Consider the following 22,334-nt stretch of genomic DNA (forward strand, 5'->3'; position numbering starts at 1 on the left):
ACATGTTTATTGTTGTAAATGAACAATGTCTGTAGTAATTAAAAAAATAATGCTAAACGTTTTTAACGAATTATAGTTTCAGGGTGCATCTTGATAATATATAAATATATATTTAATAATTGCAGTTTTTGACAGATTATGTGTGGGAATAGTGTAAAAAGCGTTATATTATTTCGTTTTTTGTTTCGCTTTGCTATATTTAGGTTCCGTCTTCCGAGAGAAGGGTTTCTTTAAAAGCCTTTTGACAATACTACTTCAACCCCTGATAATTCAATAGTCAATACTTCAATGTAATTGACTATAGTTTATTCTTTAAAAACGATTACCAGATTAAAAGTATTTGTATAATTATCGAATTATCCGACTATTATAATATAGTTTATTTTGTATCGAAGTTGTCCTTTCTATCGGATATAGTACTGTAAGGTTTTCTTGGTAGCTTGGTAGGTAATACCTTTTAATGAGTTAGGTAATAAGTTTAACAACCAAGCACTAAGCCTAAAGTTTATTGAATATTTATGGCATTTTAATTTTAATATTCTCTACTGAATGTAGCTCATTGGTGAAGGGTGGAGGTAGACTGTTAAGATCCGACATAAATAGTGCACACTAAACTTTGTCAGTCATACGTATTTTTGTTTTCATTGAACTAATATTACTATTATCATCATCAGGGGCGCGACAACCCAGTGTGGGTCTTGGCCTCCTCCTGTCCTTATCCAGTGTGGCCGTTTTCCAATTTGGTACCCCTAGAACACGGCAGTCATTGGCAGCTCCATCCAACCAGCGAATCTTTGGCCTGGCTCTTCTTCTACGCTTGATTGGATTGCCGGACATCACTCTCTTTGCCGGTGCATTATCATTCATACGGTGCACATGAACTAGCCATCGCAGTCTCCCAATTTTAATTGATTGAACTGCGGTGCAATCTTCGTATAGCCCGTAGAGCTCAGCATTATATCTTCTCCTCCAATTGGTGCCGTCCCTGATTGGTCCACATATACGGCGGAGAATTTTTCTTTCAAAAATGTTCAGGGCTTGTTCATTTCGTAGAGTTAATGTCCAGGTTTCCGATGCGTAGGTGAGCACTGGCTTTACAAGTTGTAAAGAGTGCTTATAATGAATATTACTTTATTGTGTACCTACATAATTGTTGTTTTTTTTTTTTAAATTCAATTAAACTTTGCCTAATACGAGCAATGGTAGGTATATCATAATCAAAACATATTCCTTTATCAATAAAATATCTAAAATTTTGACATATTATACATAATAGATAGGGCTCAATGAATTTAAAAAAAATAACCAACACCATCTGTAATAGATATATTCTTAATTCAACAAAAACAAATAGGTATGACTGAAAAAGTATTTTTTTCGGATCGCCCATAGCAAACCTAAATTATAAAGGTTTGGTTTAAGTAGAGTATAATTGAATAATAAAATCTCACCGGCACAATCTGCAAATTGTTTTCTTAGTTCAATAAAAACAAATAAATATGACTGACAAATTTTAGTGTGCACTGTTTATGTCGAATCTGAACAGCATACCTCTACCCTTCGCCACTGGTGTAGGGTAGTAGTGTAGTGTATGTGATGTTAAGTGTTCATTGGTAGAGCACACCTCTAAATAGTGTTGAAAACGGAAAAGGAGAGGGCATGGAAATATAATGCCATGGGAGAAAGTTAATATTATGTGATTAATGAGACAAATATTGTATATTTTTAATTTTACTTATTTATTTACAACGATCTATTCATTTTATAAACAAAAAGTCACATTTCCTTCATCGTTTCGTTATATATATAACTTTATTCTTCACCATACTAAAAAAACATTTCATAATATTATTAAAAGTAGCTACATACGTACAATAAAAAAAGATTTGTAACATTATTTGAATATTTACAATAGGAAGTATATTTTTTTATATTTATATTCAATATTAAATTCCTCACCTACGTAATCTATCGCACATTTTTAAAAATCACATCAGTATAAAAAAATTAAACATTCTCACAATAAATTGGTTTGTATTTAATAAAATATATAAAAAAAGGTTTTAATTAGAATCAAAATACAAAGAAGCTATGTCGAATTTTTCCATAAAGGTTTTTTATTTGAGTATAAAAATTCTGTCCTGTTAAGTAAAAATACAGTTTTAGATTTTGGTGAAACGAGAGCCCAAGTTTTACACTACATTTTTCTCTTATATTATGTAAAATTATTGGATTGTTAGAGTATTTTTAGAGATTATGTCAAAACAAGCAAATAATTTTATATAATATAAGAGAAAAGATAGTTTATAACTTGGGTTCTCGTTTCACTAAAACGAAAAACACTGTATTATTACTTAGTAGGGCAGAAATATAGTGTTGTCTAAATATAATATACACAACCTATAAAGATCATGACTTTAATATGAGTAATAAATTTTCTATTGGTATTTAAATATTACACTTTAAAAAAAAATCTTAATTAAATGTTGTATCATGGAAAATTTTATTTAATGTATTTCAATCATCTTCCTGTCAAAAAAATACTATTTAGAGTATTCTTAGGTTCACCCTACGCCTTATTGAGGATATCATATTATATATTATATAGTATGGAGTTATCGCTTTTATTTTTACATAGTATATACCTCAAAACTTATTTGGTTTTATGAACCTATTTATTTGATAAAGATTTTAAAGAATAAATCGGTGTGTGATTGGTACTGGGAGATGGGCAAGCAAAAAAAAGTTATACAAATGAACTTTTTCTACGCCCAATATTGTGAGCTTTATCTCCCACGTATATCGCACCCGGGGAATAATAGTGGCACAACTCGAAATTTTGTTTTTGCAGTAGAGCAGTTTGAATATTTTATTTTGGTGTGTTAAATTAGTTTATTTTTTAAATTTACTTTATAATAGCGTAAAGTTAGCACACTTGAGTCATCTCATTTTGAATGTTATCCGCAATAACATAATGGGCATAATGATGATTGTGCCACTATTTCTGCTTGAATTCAGGTAAAATGTTATAATATGAAAATGACAAAAATGATTTTAAGGCCACTATTATATTTTTAAGAATGTAATAAATATGCCGCTATTTGTGCGGTTAGAAATGATATCTTGGAACATTTCTGCATACTTAACTAAAAAACGACAAATTTGGATTTGTGTCACTATTATTCCCCGGGTGCGATATTCACACAAAGTTTTGAATATTGTCAAGAAAGCTATAATTTTATAATTTGAATATATTAATCTTTTAAATGAATTAAAATAGATGTAGCTATTTATTAAACTGTCTTAAAGAATATGGACCTAAACAAATGCATTTTTATTGATTCGTATTTATTCATTCAATGATAGCTTTAATATTTCAAACAATATTATTGACAATCCAATATTAAAAAAAAAATGTAATATTCTTTTATTGCAGTAAATATTATTTATAAATAAAAATAGATATTCTATTCAGTATAAAAATGCATCGAACGTACGTAATAGATACTATTAATATAATGATAGGGAACAATCATAGGTTTGGCATTTACTGTACAAAAACATTAAATTTAATATTGCTAAGTCGTTTAACCGATGTATTATACCTAAAATTTCACTTTTTATTATCTATCTTCATCAACACATTACAACAATTTATTATTTTACACATATTTAGTTTAAACAATATTTTTTTTATTAATAATAGCACGCTTACATTTTGCACATACGTCTTGACATGATCTATGACCACTAATTTAGTATTATAATATAATGTTAATTATCAATGTGATTATCGGTTCAAGAGAAATCAATTATGAAACGATTTAGAAATAAATATGATAATAATGTATTTTACAACAGTCTTTTTAATTGATTTCTCCTCTAATTTCAACTAATCATCTTTACAAAAAGAGTTTAAAAAATATTGACACCTTAGTAGTAAGTTTAATTTGATATTTTTGCTTGTTTGAAAATATTTATTGATTCATAAAGAACGTAAGCTTTCATTTTAAAATAATTGAAAAATGGATATTAAATTTATTGAAAAAAAATATCAATCAGTTTAGATCTGTATTTTCTCATCTTAATTAAATATATACTTATATATATTATTTTTCTACAACATTTTCAACATTATGTTTTCAAAGCTTTGGCTTGATTTGAATGAAACGTTTCAACTGCCGTACAGATAAAGCCGCGTTGCCACGATCCAAGTACGATCCGAGTACATTAAATTTGGACCGAGCGCCATCCGAGCGCACTCGTACGAGACAGCTTCATACTAATTACTCCTATCGAAGCTACTCGGACCGCGTCTTACTCTTTCGAGTTAGCTCGTATCGGAGTAATTAGTATGAAGCTGTCTCGTACGAGTGCGCTTGGGTGGCGCGCGGTCCGAGTGTACTGGGACCGTACTTGGATCGTGGCAACGCGGTTTAACCCGCAGTTGTTATCCAAAAGAATTTACCTACTATTAGTTTTTTTTTAAGATTTTATTTAATGTTCGAAATCTCACATGAACTTCTCCCACTTTGCTCCAGAAGACTGTCAATCATAAGTGACGTCTTGTGGAGCTTTTCTACGCCGCTCGCCAAACAACCGGAAGTGGTCGCCTCAGTGCGTTCCGTCGACCTACATCCGGAAACGTCGAAGTTCGACTTGGAAGCACTGGCCGCGCTGACTTCCTCTGCCATCGCCAGGTGATAAGATGAAGAATTGTTATTCTCAAACAAAGCACCTTGGTGAAGATCGCAAGGCAGTTTTACTTTGCAATCTGACCCTTCAGAATTATTTGTCACTTGTGACGTATTCGTTGTGCCAATTTTATTTCTCACGTATTCAAAACAGTTATTGTTTGTGGTACTATCCACAGTAACATCATTAATTATTCCATGACTACTTTCTGGGTACAACTCAGAAGTTATACTACTAGACAGGGAAGCGTTAGCTTTTTCTGTTCTGTTTTGCGACTTAGCACTTACTGAACAGCTTTCTAGATTAGCTGCTGAAAACTGAGTTTGTTGCGCGTGGTAGGAAAAAGTGAACTGATGTTCTTGGCTTTGGTGGTGGAATTGAGATGGTGTTGTGAAATTTTGAAAGTTGACGAATAATCTCTCCTGAGGGTTCAGGTATGCTGGAAATCCCGCGTGGAAAGCGGCGGTGGACGAAGATCAGGCGGAAGCAAGCTGCCTCCAGACCGAGTGTCACATGGAGTTCATGTAAGGCCAAGTGAAGGAACTACCTGATAGCAGCATGTCTCTTATTAAAGTTTCTATTGGAGTCTTGCCAACTAGTCTGACGAAGAACAGCTGTTCTATGACCTGCGAGCTGACCGTTCTTAACGATGGAAGACGGAGGAGTAGCTTTCCGAATCTGGTGGGCTGGTTTGGGTATTGGGTCCGGCAGTATTCCTCCAGGGCGCATTGAGATTTTTCTTGTAGGCCTTCTATGTGCGTCACATCCGAAAGGCCGCAGGCATCTGTGGACAAAGAAAATAAGCAAATTAGATATCATTCACATTTGTATAGCACGGATAACATTTCAATAATTATTATTGAAACTTTTGTTTTAAAATAAAATAATCATTACGCCACGATGCACGGTAAAAGTATGTACAACTTACGTAAACAATTATTATAAATAGTAGACTAGAGAAAATAAAATACCTACACCAAAATGAAGTAATTACCAATGACGATAAATATGATATTATGATAATATAATAGAGCGGTGTTTCTCAACCACGGAGTTTTAGAAAACTATAATTATTTCAAGTAACACTTTTAAGCCAACAATTTTTGTGATTTGTGAGATCCTTATTATCACTGTGTCGTTAAAATAGGGTAAAACACAAGGCAATAGAGTAAGTAATACATAGAAAGTGAATAATAAAGCAATAGGAACAATCAGTTAATAAATATAACTGTAAACTTAACCTATTCAATTTCAGCACATTCACAAAAATTAACTAATTAATAAAATAAAAAAAATAGATCAACCGTAAGTATGGTGTTATCAAATATATATAATTATAATACTTTTAGAAAGAAATACATACACAATGATATTATTAATGTAAATTATAAATTATTTATTGGTATAAATATTTTTTTCTAACAATATGACTGTTGCATTATAATATTATATTATATTAATGTCACATATATATATATATATATATATATATATATATACAAAAGAAACATTAGCGGTGTTACTTTCTCAGTTCCCTAGATGAAAGGAAAAGCTATTATATAAAGGAAATGGTCATATCGTTATAGTATGATAACGCTATTCTAAAGATTTATCGTATATTCTCTCATATCATTAGATATATTATAATAGTATTATGTTATTTTGAATGATATCATAGAATATATTGTCATAAACATCATCACCATTATCATTTATCCTTAATATTAAAAACATGTAATTCCTATACCTAGTTGGTATTACTAATCCTGCTAAGATTATTTATATGGGTAGCAATTCTGTAAACACAGCGTTGCAGTAGTGCCAGAGTCTGGAACAACCACTTTTTTCAATGTGTGTTTGATAAAGCGCAAAGAACTAATAAGTTGGGCAAATGACTAACAACAATTCCTCGTAACTTTTATGTTAATATGTATATTAATATAGCCTCTGCTCTGTGAAGGTATATTATGTTATGCTTAGCTGCTTTCTCGATCATATTTCCTAAGTGAATTTTGGGTATATCGTATTATTATTCATGTATGAATATATTAGGTAACTATAAGTACAGAGTGGTACCTATTTATGATTGTTTAGGATACACCAGTGGCGAAGACTCCATACTAGGCGATTATTTAAAGCCTACCTTCTTAAGAAAAATAACTTTTATTTTCATGTTCATCACAAATAATAATATATTCAATATGCCCAAAGACATCTATCGTATAATTGTCATAATTTTACGATCTTTTCCCATATATTAATAAGCACCATGTATGGCATCTCTCGAATGTTTAAAAAAAATAGAACACACCGCGTTTCGCTTCACATATTGTATAGGATTATTTTCGCGTGAATCGACGGGTTTTTCAATATATAGTTTTTTTCTCATTATTTCAAAATGTTTGGCGTCCCGCGTACAAATGTACAAGCTGTTTCATTGGCGCTTACGTCGCGAGAGCACATTTATTCAAAATAATTAAAAAAAAATATTTCTATGGGATTCAATCACATAAATATGTATTGATTGTTGTTAAAAATATAAAATAATTTATCTCGTGATTTTTATTTATTTATTAGTTCACTCATTAGATAATTTAGATATCTGATATTGTACCTACCTAAGTCCGTGTTTTAAATATAGAAGTATTTTAAAATGTCTAGTTTTGCGGGTTAACTTATAAATTGTTATGGAACATAATATCGTCTCTGTTCTGGCAGAACACACTAACTGGAGAATACTAATTTTGAGTAATTTGACTTTGAAGTTGTTAAAATGTTTGAAAAAATGGTCTATCATGTGAGTTTATTAAGTAATCGTAAAAAGGATGACTTTAAAATAAAGACTGTTTATTTATTAAGAAGGTTTCCAGACGGTAAAGTTTGAAATAAGGAACATTTTGGTACTAACTCAATAATATGTCATTCTTTTCGAATTACATAGTATCTTCTGCCAGAACAGTGATGATATAACACAACGACGGATATTTTCAATGATGATAGGTAATATATTTTGAGCGTATGTTACGTTTATAAATGTTTAGGAAAATACATAAGTTATTAAAACTAATTGCTTATTTTTATGAACTAATTATAACAAACCAATTAAGCTTTTGAAATTTCTTCGTTTTAGTGTACCTATTCATCAGTAGTAATATTGGGTTATCTTCTTATTTCCCGCAAATATATCTGACAAGCATGGTTACTCCCACAGCCTACCTCTTTCAAAAAGTCACCCTTCGCCACTGGGATACACCTACATATATTTGAAAAGGGCAGAATAGTTATAGAATGACTAAAAATTCTAAAGAGCACATAAAATATAATATGTACCTAAATACCGTACATATTATATACAGATTCTACAGAGATGGAGTAAACTTGTATTAAAATAAACTTGTTGTCATATATACACATTTAAGAAGAGTTGGAAAGGCATTCACTATTTTTTTGTATACGAAAATAGCATTTATGACAAACTGAAACGATTTTCATAAGAAAATCACAGATGGGTCCATATTATGGTAGAGGAAAAGTTTTTTGTACATCTTTAAGGTCGGTATACATTGAATTTTCCTAATTTAATAAGTATTTATCCATATAATGGCAAGATGTATGGCGACAATGCTCGTTTTGTGTTTTTTTTGGGGTTATGTTATTAATTTATTATATCGATGAATTCACGAGTAGGTATTGTCACTTGTAGTAAGTAATCAGACAGTATATGTTAGTAATCTGTACTCATACTTATATTTATAACTACTAGGTATATTAGACTAAAATCGAAACTGAAATCTAAAGGCGCCATCAAATTTGTGTCTACTCAATCTATAACGTAGGTACCTACCTATTTGAATATCATGTTCCTTCTGAAACTTTTTACAAAATTAAATGCCGAAAAGTTTAAAAGCCATTGCGGTATTTAATTGTGAAATACGCGTATTTAAGTGCACATGTGAGACATTCCTATTCTAGAAGCATAATAAACAAGTAGGTACACCAATTGAAGAATCTAAAAATAAAGGCGGCGCAATGTCATTCTTAATAAGTCAAGATGTTAACAATTATTGTTTTTTTTTAATCATTTTCAAAAACAGACTTGAGATAACTTTGCTTGCATTCTGCATATCAACCTGATGTACGTAAGTATATGTTAAATGTTAGCTTTTACTTTAGAAGCTTTAAAAAGTTTATTCATTTAATATACAATAATAGAGGTTATCGCGTTACATAAATGCGCCAAGAGAAGGCACTAATAATTATTCGATTATACCTATTCTTTATTTAATTCTGTTTTAATTAAATTTAATCAATACATTATTTACAAATTCAATTCAATTCTAAATTGATTTATTTTAACTATAATTAAATTTAAGTTCTAATGTTAATTAATTAATATAAGACTATATTTAAATTTCATATTAAATGTTAATTAAAATTAAGATTTAATGGAAATTAAACTAAGATTTAATATTGATTAAATTTAGAAAAAATAAAACATAAATTTAATTGCATTTTTTAAAGTAAAGTTAGACCATTTATCTTTTATTTTCAGTTTGTAATACAGCAGGTAATATTTTTAAATTCACAGGCTTTATTGAGTTTGAATTCACAAGTTGTTTTTATAATCTACCTATTACGAATTATTAAGTAATATATTATATTGATGAAGGTCACAGCTGTTTGTAGTAATCTTCCTACCCTTCCACTGCCAACTCTTTAAATAGGGGACCAGGGTTAGACATGGTGAAAACTCAAAACCAATCAATAATTTATTGTTTAACTTGACTACTTCTTCTACTCAATAAATACCTACAAATTTATTTAAGTACATAAGTAGGTGACTGATTTTTTGATACATAATTTTAATACCTACATTATCTACATTACGTCATAGAATTGAAGCAAAACTTACAAATCATTCATTCTTCGATCGGTTGTATGGACAGTAAGAGAACCTAAAGTAATTAGCGACATCTATAATTGCTATACCTTTTTTGGTATAATCGTAACTAATATTAGTAAGAATTTTGTAAGAAAACTACTAGCATCTAGGTTTTCGGAAATCTCATAGCATTGGTTGATCTGATTAAATCTGAATGAATTGTCGAGCATTGCTTTTCTTTACTGAGGGTTATTTACCCTGAGTATCGTCAATTACTAATAATTGCTTATTGCCATAAAAAAAAACAATTTTTACATTGTGATTTAGTGAATCGAGTAATAAACATTATTTTTTAACAATGTTAGGACACAAATGTTGAGATATAGCCGTCTAATAGAATAAAGAAGTAGGTACGTGTCGACATCTAGCGCTCACTCCGCCGAAGCTAGATACCGACTATTGTTTGTAAGAGGCAGACAGATTCTTCTTCCCCCTCTTATGCCGCACCTGTGTTGTGGCGTGATAGTATTCATCGGTTATTTAGAGCACACGCGCATATAAAATGTGATCCTTCTGTATAATAATATTCATGCAGATTAATATAAATAAAGTTAATCGTATGTTAAAACTACGTTGCTTATTTACGATCCTCAAAACAATCCACAATTCCCAACAACAAAAATCTAGGGCTCCGTATCCTACTCCTAGAATTGAAGGGATTTACTTTTTTTTTTAATTTTATGTGTTATACCTACGACTTACAGAGCACTTTAATAACTGTGCTCATTTAGTGCTAACACCATGACCGGCGCGTTTGGAGTACTTGGCCATTAGATATCATTAGCGTGTTATTTAAATGTGGTAATTAAAAGGTAATTAAAAGGTTAGCAATGATTGTGTTAATTAAATGTCTTATAAATACGAGTATGTGACAAAGAAAAGCTAAAGGTCTAATTACACCGGGCAGACTTGTAGGCCCAACCAGATTCAACGATCCACACCGATCGTCGTATTTAAAAATAGCAATTACATGGAGGGGTTCAGCTACCAACTCAATCGTGTTAATGCTTGACTTTATACGTTCATACTAATATATATGCTTGGTTGCTAGTGTTAATAATTATTATAAGTACTTATAAAAGAAAAAAATATTGGTCAACTACGTGGCAACCTACACAATCTTCCCTCATATTATGTTGTTACTTTAAAGTTTAAATGCGAATGGAAACTATTGAAGATTAGATTTAGACATACCTAATAAGTAGCTCATTATATTTAATTGCTATACTTTTTGTTTTGAATTGTCTTTTAAAATAATGAATAGTCTGGGAGTCTTTATTATATAAACGTAAGATGTGCATTATATTAAAACCAAAATAAGACACGCCACGTGTGGCCACACTTGAAAACTCACTCAACATTCGGATGTTTTCTGTAAATCTTCGACCCAATTGTCAATAATCGGCGAGTGGTTCGGGCACTAAAAGTAGAATTGTTTCGAATACGACTCCAGGAAACGAAAAGATCGTCTGATCGACGTGAGGATCTGCCAATGTAATTTGAGCTTAACGAAGGCTTATTTTCAATGTTTTCCTTTCACCAATACTAACTGATGATGAATATGATGATGATAATCCAATATAATATAATATTAATTTGAACAATGTTTGCAACATCATTTCACTTTGTCATTTTTTCGAGTCGTGATCATTGATCAAAAAACAAGTCGTGTTGTAGCCGAGAACACACGAAGCCAGAAAAGATATGCGACGCGAAATATTCTCATACAAATTCTATCACGAAGAATAACAGCTTCGCTCACATCCAATGAAGCTTATAAGTATAATGTATAATAATAGTATGAAGCGACAAGTGAAAATGACACACAAGTACGCCCACTTAACTGACAGCCGTACAATTTTCCCACTGCACTAATTACTATGAGAATAAATTGAGAAGAGCGTTATGATTCACGGAAATTATATTGTGTGTGACCACAAAAGCTTGTGGCAAACTGTCACTCAATAATAATAACATGTTGTAAATTGTTATATTTATAGTAAATGATTAAAGAATGTAATATCATTAACCTAGTGGTAATTTTTGTTTATTTTAGTCTGATACAATACTAGATTAAGAATTCGAAAAAATATTTCAATTTCAATTTATTTATTTTTAGCATATTGTGTACATTACAAATTATAAGTTTTAGACGTTCGCAACATGACATGAAACATTATTATAGAGAAGAAAAAAGTAATAAAAGCGATAACAATGAAAATATAAACAGAGAACATAATATAAACATACAAAAGCAGTGACAATACTGACAATTCAATTATACATCTATAGAAGTTCAAAGAAGTACACCGAGTTTATTAAGGAGGCCCTATTTTAAGAATTTATAAAATAGCGTCCACCTAAACTCACCCTCTCGCAAGTGGAATATATCAACACCCGAAGCAATTTGGTTGAACATAGTTATCGCCCTCCCAATTAATTGGCATTACTAGTGGCAGGTTGGTTCTGCACCTAGGGAGAATAGACAACTGATGCTCTCTATTTCTAAGATCAGGGACATAGACACAGTTCTGATTAAAACGTATAAGTAATTGACATATTTAAAAATTGTGTTTTATTGATACCGATGAAAGGAGCTATAAATATTTATTACGTATAATGGAGTGTAGAAAATTAATGACTTCTATAACGTAGCCTATCACATAGAGCAGAGTTTTCCAATTTATGTTAGTTGCAGAACCATTTATATGTTGTATGCATGTGGACATAATAATATAACGGAACCTCATAAATATTTTAGCGTAGCATAAAAAATAAAAGAAAACACAGACAAATAAAAAACCCGGCTATGATTTTTTCTTTATTTTTAAGTTCGAATCCTTCAACAAAATCTGGAAATTAGAACAGTCTTATTTTCTTCCACAACTGAAATGATATCCAAATTTGCAACTAAAAAGACAATTAAACATACTTTATCTCTCGAATTAAAAATGTCGACTTTTTTTCTTGGCGTGATACTTTTTAATTTTATGAATATATCAGTTAGATATACAATTTTGGATAACCACAAAATCAAACATTAGTGATTCGAGAATTCGCAAAAGCTACCAACCAATTTGGTAATAATAGTCAAATATGTAACCTATTTTTAAGTTTAAAGTAAATATCAAGGATTCTAGTTTAATGTCAGTAAAGAATATCACCGCCTACTACGCATCATTCACTTTATTTCTGTAAAAGCGTTTAAAACTTGCATGATAACGTTGTAGTTACAGCACAGAAACAATTTATCAACTATTATACCTACTACTTATTTTATGTTAGTGTTGGTATTTGGTAAAATAATAAAATTATTAGGTACCTACATCATAAATTTTCGACTGCGGCGCTAATAGGTCCACTGTTTGCTTTGAGATTGAAAATCTAGTAATATAGAAAAAGGATGGCGTTTTTGTCTACTTAACTTAAAGGGTGACAGCTATTTACATAATACATAAAATGTTGATACAACCTCCGCTCTACAGGAGACCCGTATGCTCAGATAAGTATCGAACATGGAAATATACCTATTTATTATACTCGTACAATACATACTTAAAACATTAAAATTGTTAAAAGTGCGTAAGTAGTTAAAACTATGAAAATTAATGAGTTCTTTTTTTCGACCATGTCCGATCCTAATAGGATCATATGGGCCTCCACAGAGTGGAGGTTTGTATTGACAGATTTTGTTTTTACGAGAAATGGATGTCAGCCACTTGCTCAACGCTCAACCTATTTGATCCATCATACTCTGACTCATACACAAATTGAAAAACAATATGTGTACTTGTCAGACCCAGGATTCGAACCTGAGACCCACGACGCAAACGGCCATCGCCCGCAAACACTTCTTGGAGGTAAAATAGTATAGTACTAAAACGGTACGTAATAACACAATTTTGGTTTGCCTAATTAAACTAAACAATACCCGATATTTTATAATACCACCTTGATATCTTAGACAGCGATAATATGCTAAACTATTGCAGAGTTGCTCAATAATCGAAGTTACCTATTATACCTCTGTGTTACATTATATAATATACCTTATAAATTATAGCGTTTAAATTACTTACACAAAATTAATCCTACTCCTCAGCAAATGAGCGAAAAATGAGTTTATGATATTCATATTATTATATTATAATACCCACTAAATTAACTTTCTCACAATAGAGCAAATGTAAAATATAATATTTATAGCCTATAACGTTTTTTTATTTTGTTTAATTAGGTATAATATACATTATATTATAATGTGTATAATTTCGTATGTTACCCCTGTAAAGTTAACTACTTTTACATTGCTATTACTTTAGTTTGATTATTTCTCTCAGTCGCACACTGATTAAAATAATAATCTTTCACTTGATAATTACGAACGATAGCCCGTAACTTGTAACCAAGCCAAAGAATTGCCACATTAAGTCTTCAGTATTTCACCATACTTTCGCGGTGCCAGCACCTTTGTCAATGCACCAGTTTCAGTCGTCGCAAAAATATATAATCATTAGTAATATGTGTATAGCATGGCCGAGAATTGACAGTCGAGAGTCATGTTGTCTTCTCACATGGCACATCACAATTGAGTTTAATTGTTGTTCTCAAAAGAAACCTTGCGTGAACAAAGCAAATACACCGAGTCATCTTCAAGATAAGATCCAGGAGAGCTGACAGATTTATTAAGAGTGTTTCGAGAAATTTACTGAAAATAGTTGCAAATTCTAACTGATTGTTTGAGAATAAGACCTCATTTAAAGAATGTTGGAATGAGTGATGTAGAATTTACAAACGATTTGGCTTGGAAATCGATATGCTCAACATGATCAACGATGCACATAATTTCATCAAATTTTCAACACATCAACGATTATTAAAACTGTGGATATCATCTGTGCCTTGCAAAAGGATTATTATGAATAGTCTAGGCTAGGTGTGAAAATGTCACAGGGTTTTTAAAAAATATTTCATTCAGGATATTTCGATGAATTTCGTAAATAGAAATAAAATACTCCTGATAGCATTGGCAAATGCCGCAATTCGTTAGAATGTTTAAAATCGGTCCTTGAAACAGTTCAAACCTGTCATTCAGTCAATAAATTAACTTATTATCAAGAAAACGCGTATGTGTCGTAAATTCAGTATAAAATATTACCCAAAGCATAACGGAATCCCTGCAACTAACACCAAACGGGCTTATAGTATAACCACTCAAACAGACACGTAGGATAGGACAAAAAATAAACCACTACTATAATTATGTTTCATAACTGTCATTCTCAATAATAATTATTTTTAGTTGAAGGGTGTTATTTGCGGTTTTTATATTATTTTACGCTGGCTTATAATGTCGTGAGTCCCAGGTTCGAATCCTGGGTCTGAAAAAATACATATATTGTTTTTCAATTTGTGTTTGGAGTATGAACCTAATAGGTTTAGCAAGTAGCTAACATCAATTTATCGTAAAAAAGAAAGTTTAATACAGCCTCTGTGGAGGCCCATATGATCATCTCAGGATCGAAGATGGTGAAGTAAGTAATATTATTTTTTATTGTGGAAGGTTCAAAATCAGTCTTAGTTATACTTTATAGGGTTTACCACGTACCCGCCACTGCTTTTCATACTGACGGGAAGTAAGAAATAATGATTATAATAATAATAAAAATAATTTTAATTAAGTATTACTATTAAAATAAATAATACCATTAAATTTAGCAGGTAGATGGCATTAGTTAGTATTTTTTTTGTTGAAAAATCGTTTAATTCCTGTATATCAAACAGTAAAGTAACAACAGATAAAAGATTCTCTGAAATATACCCTCACGTGAAAATATTTAGGAAAAACACAAGTTACTTATTATATTTTGTTTATATTAAGAATGTTATGGCAATGAATGATTAGAATTATCTTAAAATATATCGAATATTATTATTGATGGTCGATTCAATTAAATTATTATCACTCGATTCTCTCGATTTGATTCACCCATGAGTCTATCTATGAGTGCCTATGACTATGTGAAAGAGATTCATCCGAAACGAATCGGCAAGTAGTGTCTCAGGCTTCGAATTGACGCCCATCGTTTGAAAATCATTATTAGAGGCGCCAAATCTTTTCGGTTTTGTCTATTATCGATTTTACACCATTATTGATTATTCATGATACATCATTAATGCGATTTTAAGCGTCGATTTTGAAAGTTGCACGTACTGCCTAATGAAGACAGGATTTTGTTATAGTTACAAATAATATCACATGACTGGTTAATGTTAACGGCCCATGTACACGTGTCTAAGTGTACGTCCTGAGTGGCAGCGTTCGGCGCAGCGTTGAGCGTTTTGCGCAACTCAAACATATAACCGTGTGTGAAAATGTTCGTAGACAATGTCTTTTTTTGGTTATACATTTATACGGTTATACGTTTGAGTTGCGCAAAACGCTCAACGCTGCACCGAACGCTGGCACTGAGGATGTATCTATAGTCTATGGGCCTCACACTGACATTTGAACAATAATTGAACATGTACCTCACCGATTTTTTTAAACGGTACATGTTCAAACACGCGCGTTACCATGATCTTACTCTCTACTTCATTTATAGTTTGTCAATTTATGGCTACGGCCGTATGTAGTAGGTTAGTCACTGGGAAATGCCAATAGAAATGGCGTATTTCAAAAAAATACTACCTTATTCTTAGGTCAATAATTATTATAAAGCAAACATTATTCGTAGAATGTTTATCCATTGGCCATTTGAATGGTCAAATACATAGCTTATAATCAGTATCTTTAAAAGTATCTTTAAATGTGTAAATCTTGCCCATTTTTTGAATAATAAATTGCCAATTAAAAGAATACTATTTTATGAAATAAAAATACTTTATACAGACATCAAATGTTTAAAATAAATATAAAGGATAATAAGGCTTCAAAATTATGTAAATAGATTATCTACAACGTTTAAGGAATGTCCAGGATCATGCTTTGAAAATAGCATAAAAGCTCCATTTTGACGTACGCTGAGCATGTCCCCTCTTAATACGATAATCTATTTTTTAATTTAAGCATGATCTTTTCTTCTGTGATATTTAATGATTTAATATGAAGTATTTATAAATATCAGAAATTTATAGCTGCAAAATCTCTTGTTTACACACAGGTGCCAACAACAATGGTTTAATTTGTATATATTTATAATAAAAATCATACTTATATATTTATGCATTATTATTTATATATATAAAATGTTCACATTTTGATTTTGTCGATTCTAATGTCTATATAAAGTTAGGTACTTATTCTTCAAAGCATATTATAGTAAAAAAAAAGTACCTATTAATAAATATGGCTATTAAAATATTTTAAAAACACTATTTTATAGTAACCTAAAGAACCTACCTACATTTATTGTGTTGACTTTTATAAATATGTATAGATCATAATAATTTAGAACTGATAATTTTTACAAATACTATAAGTCCAGGTACAGGAAAATCTCTCTCAAATTCAACGTTTGTTGGATGTACTATCACCGTTGTACAAATAGTTATAGAATAATTATTATTGAAAATATTTGCCACGAATGTTTTCTTTTCGAAATATGTTAATTCATTGTTGGTTTCAGCCAATATAGCCAATTCTCTCATTTTGGCAGCATTAATCTTATACAGTAAATTTAATATACCTACAGTAGTAATGAAAATAACGTTAAATTCATTTTCAAAAAACATAACCGTGTATGCTTTCTTGATACCGAAAATACGGGTATTTTGGAATTTTGAAACCGGTATTTCGGTATCGATAAATAATTAAATACCGGTTTTGAAGTACTTACCGGTATTGCAATCCCTACTTAAAAACCGTTTTATATACGAACTCTCAAAGCTCGGTGGATATACGTGGCAGCGAAGAACTAGTGTGGAAGGAGCTAGAAGAAAAACATCTTCATCCATCATTGGATCGACCCTGGCTGATGATGATAGTCGAAGTGATTGTTACATGGCCCCCACAAAGGGAGGGTTGACAGGGCTCTAGCCTGGGGGCCCGCGCTTAGGAAGGGCCCGGCGTGTCGAGTCGACCAGATACAGTCATTTCAAATTCTCGCTAACAGTTAAAATGTCGCCTGCGGCGCTATTTTCCTTCATTAATGTTAATATTTAAAATTATGTGGTTATACGATACAATTTTTAATTGTGTATCGATACTTGAGAACTCCATACTTCAAACGGATGTATTAAAATATACAAAATAAACACTAATTTTACCGCGTACACCATTTGGAAAGCGCTACTACAGAGCGTCACACTGCCATTATATTTAGCGATAGGTAGGGGGGCCGCCAAAGATCCTAGACTGGGGGCCCGCTTCAAGATGTGGGGTCCATGGATTGTTAACATAATTTCATTAACAATCTTTTAATGACACTTATTATTAATGTGGTAATCAATCAAAATCGAAATTGTTACCACATTAAGTATCTTTGATAATTAAAATGTTTCTCATTTCTGTTGATCGAAAATCGAGATGCCATTTCTGGGTATAGGAAACACATAATTGAACGTCAATAGTTGCGTGTAGGTATTTATTACATACCTTTAAAAAGAAAGTGACGTTGCAAAATATATAAGTTACTGAAAGGTACTGAGAACCGACGATTATATTCCAACTATCGAAGTGAAAGGTCTTACCTATCTACGAGTACCTTTGAAAGTATAATAGAATTTAATGAACATATTCATTCCATTACAATTATTATTCTGAAGAACTTTTTTGTCACAATGTGGAAATGGAATTATGTACCTCGTATTAAACCATGGGTAGCCAACCTTTTCAGCAGCCGGGCCAAATTCTAAAAATGAGACTTCTTACCGGGCCGCACAACTGATTTTTTTTATTATAGAAAACAAAAAAGAAATATATATTATATATATTAATAAAATAAAACAAAAATGAGAATCAAACATATTTATTAGATTAGACTTTTTTTAAATAATAAAAAATAAACAAAATATTATAAAAATAATAAATTTTAGTGAGAAGTTTGATTTTGTGTGGCAAAACTAAGTGCATTAATATCGATATCGAGTGAGGTTGTTCCTACACACAAACAGTTTTCCAAATGCGCATCAGTAATTCGTGTTCTCACTCGGGATTTGATATGCTTCATTCGACTAAAAAGCTGTTCACACGCGTAAGTTTCCAAATAGCGAAGTCATCATTAGAGCATGTCTGTAAAATGCAGGATATTTCTCCTTGCCCAAATATGTTTTGTAAAACTCTTCCAAACCAACCTGATGGAATTTCTCCTTTAACTGTTCATCGCAACATATTTCAGAATATTCCATTTGTAAATTTCCCGGTAATAATTAATTCACGTCTACGGAGAATGGCGTTGCAAATGCAGCAAAAAGCACACGGTACTTTTTAAAATCTTGAGCCAATATCGAATCTCAATTTGCGAAATTAGCACAACTAGCAGGATTTGATATTATTTTTATTTTCTTACTGCTCCACGGGCCACAAGTTGACACCCAGTGGGCCGCATGCGGCCCGCGGGCCGCGGGTTTGCCACCCATGTATTAAACGTAAAACAAATTATTAAGTATTTCTTGTTCTCAATAATAAGAACATTATGCGATAATCGGTGCAATGATACATTAACAAATTTAATGGTTTTCCTTTACACTATCTACAAATGATTATTAATTCTTATTCTAAGTTGAAGTGTAGATAGCTATTACTACTGTCTGAATTATAAAGCGTTAAATTTAATTACATTTGATACAAAATATTTGTGAAAATTATATAAATATATTTTTGAAAAACCCATAAAGCAATATTAATAAATTACTAATAATAGCACGTGATAATGAAGAAATAGAGTGATATAATATGAATGTAATTTATCCACCTATATAGAAAAGGGTAGAATTTAGGGTTACATGGAAATTGTACGTATTACATTTCACCATAGCACAGTTTGCCGTGAGCTTTCTTATCGATAAGAGATGACCGTACGCTATACGGTCATCTATGATTTTGGTAAAATTCAAGAATAAAAATTTAACCTAATGTAACATAACAAATAATCCAGTATATGTATTGGCTATTTTCAAAATTTATTTGCCGTGGCTTCCTGTAAACGTAGACCGACAAGAACCGTGTTTTATTTAGACATGAATTTTATCTCAGTACTAAACGACCCAAAGACGTTGGACAGCCTTTAATATACGACATATATTTTATGAATATTGGTCAAATTGTTTTAAGTTATACGTAACCTTACCACTCTACCGCTGCTGTCTGAAAATTGTCCTGCAAGTGCGTTATTTAGAGAAATTTTATCTTGTCACTTTGAGATAATACCCCGTTTACACGTGCATGGATTGCAAGTTGCAAGATTGCATGAATGGATCAAAAAAGTTCACAAGCTTCTAAATTTTCACGCAATACATAGCACTTGCATGGCGGTGCGCATGCGCACCTGCTGTAAAAAATACAAACTACACCGCATATAATATTTTGACATTTACCGATTATCTACGAACTTATCTGAACCTGTCTAAATCTGTCAAATAGTACCATACGATGACAACATCGCGTCTCGCTTACATTTGAAGAATAAGAATAACAGTTATTATCGTGATAACTTAAAATACACACTATTGGTGCAAATAAATTCGTGCATGTGTAAAGGTGCTATAAATCAAAATGAAACTCCAATAAACTGCTACGAACATATTATTACTTCTATAAACTATGAAAGCCTCATCAATATATTTTATCTAGTAGAGTTATAAGGCAAAATTAAAAAATATACATATTTATATAATATTGTTTGCTTAGTTGTCATTAAAATAGTCAATACACTGACCAAACCGAAAATATTTCAAAATCACAGATAGACACTTTTATTTAATAATTAAGTATAGAGATACCTATACCTACCTGTAATGAAGTGCAGAAAATTCTATGCCATAATTGGTTGGCGAATTTTTGTTTTATTCAAAACATTAACTCGCTGTATATATTCGTCAATAAACAAGAATATTCTTATCACAGTCAAATAAATCATTATTTTTTAATACATTAATAATATAAGTTCAATCACGATGCAATTAACTATTTAGAAATATTCGCCAATAAGCAAGGCAAACTTACCACATAATTCAATGTTTTAACTTTTAAAATACTTGAATATAAAAAAATCACACACTAGTTAGGTACATTAGGCTAATGAACGTTGAAAAAAAATACTCAAAATCGTGCTCGTCGGGTGAATCAAAAAGATATTTTGAAAAGGTCAAGTGTAATCAATTGAAATAAATTAAAAAAAAAAATAGGTGCAAGAGAATAATTCAGTGGAAATTTATTATAATGGAATCAAGAACCTAGACTCGAGTTTTCTATTAATATTATCGGTGGTCTATTTAAATTAGAGCCAGGTTAGAGACATTCCAACTCAGAAAGATATGAGGCAAAACATCATACTGAGAAAGCTAAGCCAAATACATTACTTATAATATTTTTCGTTAGATATTCATATACCTGTAATGAAATAATTCTTGTTGAAGTACTATTGTGACTGTAAGATGATATTCAATCAATCTATTAACTATATATATAAGACAGCAGAGGAGATAAAAATCCGCCTTATCTCCGGGAATAAATGCTGGCATGCCTGCAAGCGACTGGTGGGGTCGAAAATTCTAGGCCGCAGAAGTAAACTTCTAATATATAAAACAATTATAAGGCCAGTAGTCACTTATGGCTGTGAGACTTGGTGCTTAACTCAAAACGAGGAAAATAAATTAGCTGTCTTCCAGCGCAAAATACTCCGAAAAATCTTTGGACCCACGTTGGAAAATGGGAACTACAGAATAAAAATGAACCACGAGTTAGAAGAGCTGATTGAACAGCAAACAATCATAAGACACTGTAAGTCCCAAAGACTACGATGGGCGGAACATGTGGCGAGAATGCCTGAAGTTAGAGCGCCAAAGATCATGACGAAGTGGCCACACCAACGGAAGAGACCCAGAGGCCGTCCAAGAAGCAGATGGGCTGACGCCGTAGAAGTAGACTGGCTTCATATAGGAAGACCCGGTAACTGGATAAGTGTGGCGAGAGACCGGAGTGAGTGGAGAGTGGTTGTGGAGGAGGCCAAATCACACCCCGGGATGTAGCGTCATGTAAGAAGAAGAAGAAGACTAACTTTATAAATAACTCATTTAGCTAAAATTATCTGTACGTCCTTTGGTTTAAAAAAAATAATTATTATAACAATCATTATATTAATCTACATTATGTCTATATAACACAATATATTAATATGCAATTGTGAAATTCTCCACTAATTTGAACTAATAATTTTACCTAATTAAATACTCTACTATCTACCAATACATTCAATAGGTGTATAAATCGACAAAACTCTAAATAATGGATCATTAGATAACTACTCACTAATAACACAATCAATAGGCGTAAAATCGTAATTATTGGGTAACGTATTATGGGTTTAATAGAGTTTACGAATGAAACTCGGGTCGCAAAAACGACGCAAGTGGAATAATACAAAACTTAAATTCATTAGAATTTAAATTCCATCAAGTACCTACTCACGGTCGATAATATAAGAGATTCTTAAATCGTGTAAAGATGACTAAAAAACGTGCCGCATGTACTTGAAAA

At 31.4% G+C, this 22,334-nt stretch overlaps 1 protein-coding gene across 1 annotated transcript in view; it reads right to left on the reverse strand.

The window, feature by feature from the left end:
* Positions 1 to 4,487: 4,487 nt before the first annotated feature.
* svp (COUP transcription factor 2) overlaps positions 4,488 to 22,334 on the reverse strand; it is a 272,714-nt gene continuing 254,867 nt past the window's right edge. The window contains exon 4 of the mRNA XM_085945811.1: positions 4,488 to 5,479. Coding sequence (XP_085801937.1) covers positions 5,205 to 5,479 — 275 coding nt within the window. The 3' untranslated portion in view covers positions 4,488 to 5,204. The remainder of the gene's footprint in view (positions 5,480 to 22,334) is intronic.

This window comes from Rhyacophila brunnea, unplaced genomic scaffold (assembly GCF_057557595.1).
Source record: "Rhyacophila brunnea isolate RB1 unplaced genomic scaffold, BYU_Rbru_1.0 scaffold_19, whole genome shotgun sequence".
In the NCBI taxonomy this organism is placed as follows: Eukaryota; Metazoa; Arthropoda; class Insecta; order Trichoptera; family Rhyacophilidae; genus Rhyacophila; species Rhyacophila brunnea.